The sequence below is a fragment of the Salvelinus namaycush genome, chromosome 10 (assembly GCF_016432855.1).
Source record: "Salvelinus namaycush isolate Seneca chromosome 10, SaNama_1.0, whole genome shotgun sequence".
NCBI lineage: Eukaryota > Metazoa > Chordata > Actinopteri > Salmoniformes > Salmonidae > Salvelinus > Salvelinus namaycush.
The window spans coordinates 31,711,860-31,724,950 of record NC_052316.1 but is presented as its reverse complement, the minus strand read 5'-3'; the positions used below and the strand labels follow the sequence as shown (position 1 = coordinate 31,724,950).

The following is a 13,091-nucleotide window of genomic DNA, read 5'->3' as shown; positions in this document are numbered from 1 at the left end:
TTCTTCCTATTCAAGGAATAAGAGGTAGGCCTACCTGTTTGACAGACAAAATTATTGTCTACTATCCATAGATTTTGTCAGCCATTTCCTTCAGTCACCATGCACTCCTTAAATATCCCAGTGTCAGTGAGGGAAGGGCTTAATGTGTTAACTTAAAACCAGGGCTCGAATTGAGGGGGTGGGTGAGGGTATGTGATGGTATTGTGGCTTTTGTTAAGATCTATAATAACGCTTTAGTCCGTAATGCTAGACACAAGCTGTAAAAGATCTGGGAAAGATGAGATTCTGATGCATATGGGATATCTTTGGTTTGTCTGTATGACATTCAGACAAACTTCTGTAGCCGAGGAGACAAAAAATTTACTTTGATTGGGAAGTAATGTGTGATTCTGTCACAATCAATTGAAGTTCAACATTTCAACATGCTATCTCTAAATCAGTCAGGAGCAATCCAGGAATAATTATTTAGGCTAAATTAATATTTCAAGGCTAGCCTGCCATTTAAGAAATAAATTGTGAAGAATTTGTGACATGCTACAGGCTGGCAGGACCGCTCAGCATTTCAACAACACATCAATAACAGCACTTCAACAACATGCCTATAAATATAGGCTGTATAAAATGACATTTCGAAAAAGTATTATTTCGAATTAAATAATAATTAAAAGAAAAATGCCTTATTAGACTATACTGTACATTCATTCTACAGTGCCTTTAAATTAACTTTTAGAAACACGAGTTTGGCCAGTCTTTGGTTTGAGGATCATGTGGTGTGCTATGCATGCCTGGTTTGTTAATATAGTTTAGCAAATGCTCTTATATTCCCATGCCCTAATCACAGTCAACACAAATCTATTTTGGAACAACACCCTCTTGGAATAAAATATAATAAATGAGAAAATGACAGTTTCCAAAATGAAAAAAAGTTACAAGAGCATATAGGCCTACCTGATGATATGCGGCTCCTGTGTAATTTCAAAAATAAATAAAAACAATAGCCTGTATAGAAATCAAACTTTCCGGTGCTGCAACCTGCGCTCATTCATTATCATGTTCTGTTTTGGTATTAAAAGTATCTGCTTGAATCACAGCCTATGAATGTGCATTTTCTTGTTTTCTTATGGCCCTATACAGCTCATTGAGTGCGGTCTTAGTGGTAAATAGACAGCTACGAATAATATAGATTAAAACTCTTGGTAAATAGTATTGTCTGCAGCTTATCATGAGGTATTCTAACTCAGGTGAGCAAAACCTGGAGACTTCCTTAACATTAGACATTGGGCACCAGCTGTTGTTGACCCAAAGACACACCCACCTCCCTTCATCTTACCTGAGTCTGCTGTCCGGTCTTGACGATGCATAGAAAAACCAGCACGATGTATATCCATGTCCTCGTTCAGCCTCGACTCTGAGAAACATAGGATATTACAGTTTTTCAGGTCCCGTTGATGGGATAGTCTCAAATGTAGCTCATCCTGTTTGTTCTCCAGTGATTGCACGTTCGCCAATAGAACAGAGGGCAATGACAGTCTATTTTGCCACTGCTTCCTCTTTCGAGTCCCGGGGAGTAGGGCCTGGTCCGGAGTGGGCAGGACGTCCAGAGCTGCCAACTCCTTGAAGTAGAAATGTTCGTCCAAATCGAGGTTGGTGATCTCTGTTCTGATGTCCAGAAGCTGATTATGGTCATAGGAAATTATGGTGGAGACATTATGTACAAATACAGTTAAGATCAGTGTAAAAAAACACACAAAAAAGAGCAGAATTGGTCAGATGCCCGTAAAACTGCTGCTATCCAGGCTGTATCACATCCGGCCTTGATTGGGAGTCCCATAGGGCGGCGCACAATTGGCTCAGCGTCGTCCGGGTTTGGCCGGAGTAGGCCGTCATTGTAAATAAGAGTTTGTTCTTAACTGACTTGCCTAGTTTAATAAAGGTTAAATAAAAATAAAATAATCCACTGCAGCGCCATCTTCTTACACATTATGAAGGAATAATTTGGAGAGAGAAGTCGCCTTTGATTTATAGAGCGAATAATAATACGACTTCTGAGTCGGTTAAAACTACACTTTGTGTTCTAACTTTCACCATTAGTCCTATTGATTTTGCTCTCTAAATGCCTCTTTCACAATATTGTTATCTTTTTTTCAAAGATGTGTACTTTCGCAGAGTCCATTAATAATGGTATATGTTTTATTTCGTTTTTTACTCACAGAAGCATATTTTCCCATTAAAATAATACCTGTTTTGATTTGATTCGATTTTTTACGAAGTACACTACATATACAAAAGTATGTGGACACCCCTTCAAATGAGTGGATTTGGCTATTTCAGCCACACCCGTTGCTGACAGGTGTATAAAATCGAACACACAGCCATGCAATCTACAAAGACAAATATTGGCAGTAGAATGGCCTTACTGTAGAGCTCAGTTACTTTCAACGTGGCACCGTCATAGGATGCCACCTTTCTGACAAGTCAGTTTTTCAAACTTCTGCCCTGCTAGAGCTGCCCCGGGCAACTGTATGTGGTGTTATTGTGAAGTGGAAATGTTTAGGAGCAACAGCGGCTCTGGCGCGAAGTGGTAGGCTGCAAAAGCTCACAGAACAAGACCGCTGAGTGCTGAAGCGCGTGGCAAAAAGCGTCTGTCCTCGGTTGCAACACTCACTACCGAGTCCCAAACTGCCTCTGGAAGCAACGTCAGCACAAGAACTGTTCGTCGGGAGCTTCATGAAATGGGTTTCCATGGACGAGCAGCCACACACAAGCCTATCACCATGTGCAATGCAAAGCGTCGGCTGGTGTGGTGTAAAGCTCGCCACCATTGGACTCTAGAGCAGTGTAAATACGAGTGATGAATCACGCTTCACCATGTGGCATTCAGACGGACAAATCTGTTTTTGGCGGATGCCAGGAGAACGCTACCTACCCCAATGCATAGTGCCAACTGTAAAGTTGGTTGGAGGAGGAATAATGTTCTGAGGCTGTTTTTTCATGGTTTAGGCTAGGCCCCTTAGTTCCAGTGAATGGAAATCGTAACTCTACAGCATACAATGACATTCTAGACGATTCTGCACTTCCAACTTTGTGGCAACAGTTTGGGGAAGGCCCTTTTCTGTTTCAACATGACAATGTCCCCGTGCACAAAGTGAGGTCCATGCAGAAATGGTTTGTCGAGATCGGTGTGGAAGAACTTGACTGGCCTGCACAGAGCCCTGACCTCAACTCCATTGAACACGTTTGGAATGAATTGGAAAGCCCGCTGCGAGCCAGGCATAATCACCCAACATCAGTGCCCGACATCACTAATGCTCTTGTGGCTGAATGGAAGCAAGTCCCCACAGCTATGTTCCAACATCTAGTGGAAACAGTTCCCAGAAGAGTGGAGGCTGTTATAGCAGCAAATGGGGGACCAACTTCATATTAATGCCCATGATTTTGGAATGAGATGTTTGACGAACAGGTGTTCACATACTTTTGGTCATGTAGTGTATAATTGTACAAAAAAGTTTCTAAATAAACCAATTAAATTCACATCCATTTAAATTCCCAAATGTTTTGTTTTATGTTGTCTGTCTCTCTGTCTACGTCCCAGGCCCCAATCCTACTGGCTGATACACTTCCAGTCTCTCCTCTACTGTTCTGAGAACAACCAGCTGGGTTCCTTCTCTGAGGAGCTTCACAGCTGTACCTGCAGCTACGAGCACAGCCCTTGCCAGCTGCCCCCACCATGTGCCATCGGAGAGGGTCCCGCCTGCGCAGCCTGTGCCCCAGACAACCACACACGATGTGGGAGCTGCAACCCTGGCTACGCCCTAACCCAGGGGGCCTGCAGACCCATGGTGGCTGACTCAACAGAGAACTACCTGGGCTTTGAGACAGACCTACAGGACCTGGAGCTGAGATACCTCCTTCAGAGGGCCGACCGTAGGCTGGAGGTAAATACATGGCTATTTGATTTTGTGAACAAGTTGTAGAGATATTTTAAATGTAATAAAGTTGAATAGGATCTTGAAAAAGTAGATTGACTATTGTCTTAACAACTTAAACAACTGTATCTGTCCATCCAGGTCCACGCCATCTTCATCAGCAATGACATGCGTCTGAACAGCTGGTTTGACCCATCCTGGAGGAAGAGGATGCTGCTGACGCTGAAAAGCAACAAGTACAAGTCCAACCTGGTCCACATGCTGCTGGGCGTGTCTCTCCAGATCTGCCTGACCAAGAACAGCACCCTGGAGCCCGTCCTCACCCTCTACATCAACCCCTTCGGAGGCAGCCACTCTGAGAGCTGGTACATTCCAGTCAGTGAGAACAGCTTCCCAGACTGGACGGCCACCAAACTGGATCTACCCCTGGAGTGCTTCAACTGGACCCTGACACTGGGCAACAAGTGGAAGACCTTCTTTGAGACCATCCACATCTACCTGCGGAGCCGGATAAAGATGCAGGGCGCTGGAGGTCCGGCGGGGGCTGTGAACGACAGCCTCTACTATGAGCCATTAGAAATGGTAGACCCTTCACGGAACCTTGGCTACATGAAGATCAACAGCATCCAAGTATTTGGCTACAGCATGCACTTTGACCCGGAAGCAATCCATGACCTGATCCTGCAGCTGGACTACCCATACACACAGGGGTCCCAGGACACGGCTCTGCTGCAGCTGCTGGAGATCAGGGACCGGGTCAACAGACTGTCCCCCCCAGGTCAGCAGAGACTGGACCTGTTCGCCTGTCTGCTCAGACACCGGCTCAAACTGACCGCCAGTGAGGTGGTCCGCATACACGCCTCCCTGCAGGCCTTCAGCAACCGCCTGCCAAACTCTCTGGATTACGAGACCACCAAGCTGTGTAGTTAACAGCTACTATGGAACGACTGGGAGACGTTAAAGCTCAACGGCTACAAGGGGAACTATTGGAAGGCTAAATGGTATACTGCTACAGTAGTTTGACTTTCAATAGTTTGTTGATTCTCTGGATTACAAGACCTTAAATGTATGTACTTAACCGTTACAGAGACACAATAAGGACACGTGAATTGTGTCTTTTGGCTTTCAGTTGGGTTGTGACTCAATGACTTGTATATGGTTGAGAGATGCTGGAAGCTGGTGCTTTTTTTGTCCACAGAAGACACACAAAAACTCTGACACCATAAACAAAAACAGATCTAGAAAATCAAATATGTAACTCTCTCCACATCACCATCTTGTTTAAATACAACCCTGCTCATTTATACAGTGTATACTGAAGCCAACTGGAGGGACCTTTTAAGATACATGGTACAGTCTGTTTGTTTGTAACTCTTTTATATGTTATTTTGCTTCAGTGACAGTGCACTTTCCATAACGACCAGAATACAGTGGTGTCAGTCAGATTTGTAGATAACTTGTTATTAAAACATCATGGAGTAACAACTGTGGAGAATATTTGTCAAACTTAGAGCCGAGTAACAGCTGTTGTCACATCTCATTGTCAGACACATTTATCGCAGCAATTAAAACCACTTAGGAACTGAGTGAATGAAATTAAACATGATAGCAGAGTTTGATCAAATAATCATGAACCTATTTCATTAATTTATGCGGTTAGTTTATGGATGATGACCAAGCTTCTCCATCCTAATTAAGTAGACTTTGTAACAGGAACAATTGAAGCAATATATTGTTTAGTGAATGTGCACACACACGGACACACACACACCAAAAATGCAGATATGAGTGAACAAAGCTGAGATTATTGTAAAACTGGTTCCTTTAGGGTTGTGGCTTAAAAACCCACACAGTATTTTTTTCCATTATCTGCAACAGGTTGAATTGGAGCAGACCAGTAGACACCCCAGCTGCCCTCTAGGACCAGGAGTGATAGGCATCCAGTGCACTGGGTCACAGATCCATACCTGCAGTATTCATGTCAGGTCTATAAGGTGCCAGATCTCATTTACTAACATGGCCCGTATCTCATGGTATGGCTGTCCAGCGGAGCAGCTGAAGGAGAGGTCACACACCTATGAAGGTCAACGGCTGTCACCTCCATTTGTCTGCAATCCTCTTATCAAATCCTGCTTATATTTGAAGCTAAACTCGAAAGAGAGTAATGTGGATGAAACAGGCTTGATGCTGAGGTGTTTGTCTAATGCATAACTAAATGTTAGTGTCCTTTGGATGCAGGGGTGTCAGATATTAGAGAATAATTGTTTTCAAAACAGCTAGAAAATGGCTGCCGTGAAGAGATGAAAGATTAAGGTTCTGGTTGTCTCTTTGGTCATTTGACTCCATCCAGAATTATATAATTATTTCTCCAAAAATCATCAGTCCACCCTGCTCACCTACTCCTCGTGAGCGCGCACCATTAGAGAGGTGAGACAGAGAACAGACAATATCTTTACATCCTCTCAAATCAACCCTGCAATCAATTAAACATTTCCCCTTACTAAGTAATTGAGCTAAAAACACTGGTGGAATTTTCTGAGTAAAAGGAAATATATGGAAAATAAATTCTGTCTGCACATTTATTCTTCATGAGGAAAAGATCCCCAGGTATGTGCCTATAATTATGTTTAATAGCCCTCTGCTCGTTCTGCAATTACCAGGCTCAGTTCTAAAGCTCGTTCTGGTGCTGCAGAGGCGGCTGGCTGGCTATAATTCATTATTGTGAGTTTGTAAATAGTTGTTATTCATTCTGCGGAGGCCTTGCATCTCTCTTATGAGACACTGAGTGGGCAGCGGAGAGGCCAGGCTTTGATGAAGGAAGGTCTGACCTTTACTGAGCTGTCAATCAAAGTGTAGATATATAAAATTGTCTTTTGTACATGTATAGCTGTCTTATTGCAACTGGGTTGCGTGTTATGCTTTCGCTGTTCAAAATGTGGTTACTTTTCCAAACTGAACATGACAGTAAGACATGCCTGCCCGTAGGAGAGACATACAGTATAGGGTGTGTTGGTAAATTCAATCTTGAGTGCCATAGTGCGATCTGAGCATTCTGACCTCACAACGTCAGTCAAGCACCCAAGCTAACTGGCTAACGTTGCTAGCTTGCTAGCTACTTCCAGACACAAATGAGAGAACACCTCACTCTGACCAATTTACTTGCCCTAGCAGAGCTGGTTAGGCTGTTTTCATGTTATCCAGAGTGTTGATGACTGTAACTGTGCTGCTGGCATCAATTTAATTACGCTTTTTTGTAGGTGTTTACTGACAACGGCCATATTCAATGGGTGTTGAGGGTTCGTAAATTCATCAGTTATTACGAGCTCTGGCACACTCAGACGAGAGTGCTCTGAGATCGGAGTAGATAGACAAAGTGAATTTATGAACACACCCTTAATTATTCTCAAACAGATAATTATGATATTATTATAAATGTAAAAGAAAGAAATGCTAAAATGTCACAGACACAATCAAATCAAAGTGTATGGGTCACGTACACATTTTAGCAGATGTTATAGTGGGTGCAGCGAAATGCGTATATTACTAGCTCCTAACAATGCAGTAAAATGTCAAACAAGTACACAAATAAAATGTTTTAAACACAACAAGAAATCAACAAATGTCGTAACGAATCTAATTAACAATGCAAATAGCACTGTAACAGTAATCCAAATGCAATGTACACTACCGTTCAAAAGTTTGGGTCACTTAGAAATGTCCGTGTTTTTGAAAGAAAAGCAATTTTTTTGTACATTTATAATAACATCAAATTGATCAGAAATACAGTGTAGGCATTGTTAATGTTGTAAATGACCGTCGTAGCTGGAAACGGCAGATTTTTTATGGAATATCTACACAGGTGTACAGAGGTCCATTATCAACAACCATCACTCCTGTGTTCCAATGGCACGTTGTGTTAGAGAATGATAGGTTTCTCATTTTAAAAGGCTAATTGATCATTAGAAAACCCTTTTGCAATTATGTTAGCAAAGCTGAAAACTGTTGTCCTGATTAAAGAAGCAATAAAACTGACCTTCTTTAGACAAGTTGAGTATTTGGAGCAACAGCATTTGTGGGTTCGATTACAGGCTCAAAATGGCCAGAAACAAAGACCTTTCTTCTGAAACTCGTCAGTCTGTTCTTGTTCTGTGTCACGCCCTGGCCATAGAGAGGATTTTATTCTCTATTTTGGTTAGGCCAGGGTGTGACTAGGGTGGGCATTCTAGTTTCTTTATTTCTATGTTTTCTGTTTCTATGTTTTGGCCTGGTATGGTTCTCAATCAGGGACAGCTGTCTATCGTTGTCTCTGATTGGGAATCATACTTAGGCAGCCTGTTTTTCCACCTTAGTTGTGGGTAGTTGACTTTGTTAGTGGCCTGTATAGCCCTAGTAAGCTTCACGGTCATTTTTGTTGTTTCTTGTTTTTGTTTGCGACATTTTAACTTTTACCGCCTCTCAACCCCGTATCCGGGATCACCCCCCACCCCCCCCACACTGATTAGCATCGCTAGCATAGCTTCACAAGTAAATAGTAGCATCTAAATATCATTAAATCACAAGTCCAAGACACCAGATGAAAGATACAGATCTTGTGAATAAACCCATCATTTCTGTTTTTTAAAATGTTTTACAGGGAAGACACAATATGTAAATCTATTAGCTAACCACGTTAGCAAAATACACCATCTTTCTTTGTCCACCATTTTCTCTCTCCACCACTAGCTATCACCAATTCGGCTAAACTAAGATATTGATAGCAACAAACCAAGACAAAAACTCATCAGATGACAGTCTGATAACATATTTATGGTATAGGATAGGTGTTGTTAGAAAAAAGTGCATATTTCAGGTAGAAATCACAGTTTACAATTGCACCGACCATCACAAATCGACTAGAATTACTAGATAGAGCAACGTGTATGACCAATTTACTCATCATAAAACATTTCATAAAAATAGACAAAGCATAGCAATGGAAAGACACAGTTCTTGTGATTTCAGACCATATTTCAGATTTTCTAAGCGTTTTTCAGCGAAAACACAATAAATCGATAAGTTAGCATACCACATGTGAAAACGTTAGTAGAGTATGAATTCAAGGCAAAGGGAGCTATAACGTTATCATCGCCAAAATATATTAATTTTTTCACTAACCTTCTCAGAATTCTTCCGATGACACTCCTGTAACATCATTTTACAACATACATATACAGTTTGTTCGAAAAGGTGCATATTTAGCCATACAAAACCGTGGTTATACAATGGAAATAGTCACAACTCAAGCATCAAAATGAGGGACGTCAGCTTTCAGAGTGATCTAGTTTAATCGAAAGCTAATCATATACTTGACTAAAAAATACAGAGTTGACAGGAATCGAAAGACAAATTAGTTCTTAATGCAACCGCTGACTTACATTTTTAAAATTATCCTTACTTTTCAATACAGGGTTCGCCAAGTGAAGCTATACCAAACAAAATGGCGAAATATGCGTTTAAAATATTTCGACAGAACAACGATTTATCATATTAAATATTGCTTACTTTGAGCTGTTCTTCCATCAGATTCTTGGGCAATGTATTCTTTCTTGGGTTTAATCTTCTTTTGGTCGAAAGATGTCCTTTGTCCGTCTAAATGCCCGCTAACGTTCGACCGGGACCCCGAAATGTGCCCGGTGCTTCACATAGAAATGCATCAAAATCGCACTAAACGGATATAAATTGCTATAAAACGGTTTAAATTAACTACCTTATGATGTTTCTAAGTCCTATATCGAATTAAATTACAGACGGATACATTTTACGTTGATAACCGAGCCTTTGAAAATGGCATCCGGAGGTGTCTTCCTGCGTAAAGGCGAGCGTCGAAAGGGGGGCTACCCTCACTCCTTGGTCCTTTATAACCTCTGAGAGCTACGCAGAAGGCCCATTCCACTTCTCATTGGTTACTGACATCCAGGGGAAGGCGGGTGCAGTTCGTGTCGTTCCATAGGATATACACAGACTTTTAAAACTGATCTGAAATCAGAGCTTCGCTCTCAGACCTTTCACTGTCTGTCATGGATTTCGCTGTAGAAAGAGTTCTGGGTCACCCACAGACATCATTCCAACTTTGTATGAAACTAGAAAGTGTTTTCTATCCAATAGAATTAATAATATGCATATTGTACGAGCAAGAATTGAGTACTAGGCAGTTTAATTTGGAGACGACAAAATGCTAATTCGGAACAGCACCCCCTGTAGTCGCAAGAAGTTAAATAAAGTGAAATGTACGCTTACCACGCTGCACCTTGGTCTCATCATTATGACGATCGTGACATTCTGAGAAATAAGGGCTATTCCATGTGTGTACTACTTCCTTCACTGAACAGTGCACACTTTCTCTAATCGGAAGAGAAAGAGGAGTGGGAGGCCCCGGTGCACAACTGAGCAAGAGGACAAGTACATTAGAGTGTCTAGTTTGAGAAACAGATGCCTCACAAGTCTTCAACTGGCAGCTTCATTAAATAGTACCCTTTAAAAACCAAACTCAATGTCAACAGTGAAGATGCGACTCCGGGAGGCTGGCCTTCTAGGCAGACTTCCTCTGTCCAGTGTCTGTCTTCTTTTGCCCATCTTAATATTTTATTTTTATTGGCCAGTCTGAGATATGGCTTTTTCTTTGTAACTCTGCCTAGAAGGCCAGCATCCCGGAGTCGCCTCTCCACTATTGACATTGAGACTGGAGTTTTGCGGGTACTATTTAATGAAGCTGCCAGTTGAGGACTTGTGGGTAGAGCCAGTTTGCGCTGTTCTGTGAAGGAAGTAGTACACAGCGTTGTACCAGATCTTCAGTTTCTTGGCAATTTCTCACATGGAATTGCCTTTATTTCTCACAACAAGAACAGACTGATGAGTTTCAGAAGAAAGTTCTTTGTTTCTGGTCATTTTGAGACTAATCAAACCCACAAATGCTGATGCTCCATATACTCAACTAGTCTAAAGAAGGCCAGTTTTATTGCTTCTTTAATCAGAAAAACAGTTTTAAAAAGGACAGTTTTATTGCTTCTTTAATCAGAACAACAGTTTTCAGCTGTACTAACAAAATTGCAAAAGGGTTTTCTAATGATCAATTAGCCTTTTAAAATGATAAACATGGATTAGCTAACACAACGTGCCATTGGAACACAGAAGTGATGGTTGCTGATATTGGGTCTCTGTACACCTACGGTATGTAGATATTACATAAAAAATCTGCAGTTTCCAGCTACAATAGTCATTTACAATGTCTACACTGTATTTCTGATCAATTTGATGTTATTTTAATGAACAAGAAATGTGCTTTTCTTTCAAAAACAAGGACATTTCTAAGTGACCCCAAACTTTTGAAAGGTAGTGTATGTGTATATACCGTGCATTCGTAAGTATTCAGACCACTTTACTTTTTCCACATTTTGTTATGTTACTCATTCTAAAATGGATAAAAAATATATAATCCTCATCAATCTACACACAATACCCATAATGAGAAAGCAAAAACTGTTTTTTGGAACTTTTTGCAAATGTATTGAAAATAAATAACTGAATTATCATATTTACATAAGTATTCAGACCCTTTACTCAGGACTTTGTTTAAGCACCTTTGGCAGTGATTAGAGTCTTGAGTCTTCTTGGGGATGACGCTGCAAGCTTGGCACACCTGAATTTGGGGAGTATCTCCAATTCTTCTCTGCAGATCCTCTCAAGCTCTGTCAGGTTGGATGGGGAGCATCGCTGCACAGCTATTTTCAGCCGGGCTCTGGCTGGGCCACTCAAGGACATTCAGAGACTTGTACAGAAGCCACTCCTGCATTGTCTTGGCTGTGTGCTTAGGGTTGTCGTCCTGTTGGAAGGTGAACCTTCTCTCCCAGTCTGAGGTCCTTAGCGCCCTGGAGCAGGTTTTCAACAAGGATCTCTCTGTACTTTGCTAAGTTCATCTTCCCCTCGTCCCTGACTAGTCTCCTGAAAAATATCCCCACAGCGTGATGCTGCCACCACCATACTTCACCGTAGGGATGGAGCCAGGTTTCCTCAAGACGTAACACTTGGCATTCAGGCCAAAGAGTTCAATCTTGGTTTCATCAGACCAAAGAATCTAATTTCTAATGCTCTGAAGTGCCTTTTGGCAAACTCCAAGCAGGCTGTCATGGGCTTTTTATGGAGGAGTGGCATCCATCTGGCCACTCTACCATAATGGCCTGATTGGTGGAGTGCTGCAAAGATGGTTGTCCTTCTGGTAGGTTCTTCCAACTCTGGAGCTCTGTTAGAGTGACCATCGGGTTCTTGGTCACCTCCTTGACCAGGGCTCTTCTCATCCGGGGTATTGGGTGTAGATTGATGAGTAAAACATTTCATTTAATAATTTTTAGTATAAGGCTGCAAGGTAACAAAATGTGGAAAAAGTCAAGGGGTCTGAATACTTTCCGAATGCACTGTACACTGGATTAATATACACAAGATATACTAAGAATGATATTTACAGCAGTAGTTAATTAGAGTAAACTATGTCAAGAATCTAGTATACAAATAAATATGCAGTGTGTATGAACAGTACAACTAAAATGCAATGAACAGTAGTAGAAATATTAGAATGAGCTATGTCGCGAATACAGTATTTAAATACACAGTACAAAACCCCATGGCAAAATGGACAGAATTGCAGGAAACCAGAGTACGGAATATACATAAACACTGAGTATATAAACATTAGGAAGATCTTCCTAATATTGAGTTTCACCGCCCCCTTATGCCCTCAACACAGTCTCAATTCGTCGAGGCATGGACTCTACAAGATGTCGAAAGCGTTCAACAAGGATGCTGGCCCATGTTGACTCCAATGCTACCCACAGTTGTGTCAAGTTGGCTGGTGGACTATTATTGATACAAACAGGAAACTGTTTAGTGTAAAAAACCCAGCAGCATTGCAGTTCTTCACACAAACTGGTGCACCTAGCCTGGCACCTACAATGATAACCTTTCCAAAGGCACTTAAATATTTTGTCCATTCACCCTCTGAATGGCACACAAACCATGTCTCAATTTTCTCAAGGCTTAAATGTTTTTTATTTAATTAACCTGTCTCTTCCCCATCCTCTACACTGATTAATGTAGATTTAACAAGTATCAATAAGGGATCATAGCTTTCACTTG

At 41.5% G+C, this 13,091-nt stretch overlaps 1 protein-coding gene across 1 annotated transcript in view; it reads left to right on the top strand.

Annotated features, from left to right (window-relative positions):
- LOC120054530 (BMP/retinoic acid-inducible neural-specific protein 3-like) overlaps positions 1 to 6,049 on the top strand; it is a 49,604-nt gene extending 43,555 nt beyond the window's left edge. Inside the window, exons 7-8 of the mRNA XM_039001970.1 lie at positions 3,593 to 3,935; positions 4,068 to 6,049. Coding sequence (XP_038857898.1) covers positions 3,593 to 3,935; positions 4,068 to 4,856 — 1,132 coding nt within the window. The 3' untranslated portion in view covers positions 4,857 to 6,049. The remainder of the gene's footprint in view (positions 1 to 3,592; positions 3,936 to 4,067) is intronic.
- The last annotated feature ends 7,042 nt before the right edge of the window (positions 6,050 to 13,091 follow it).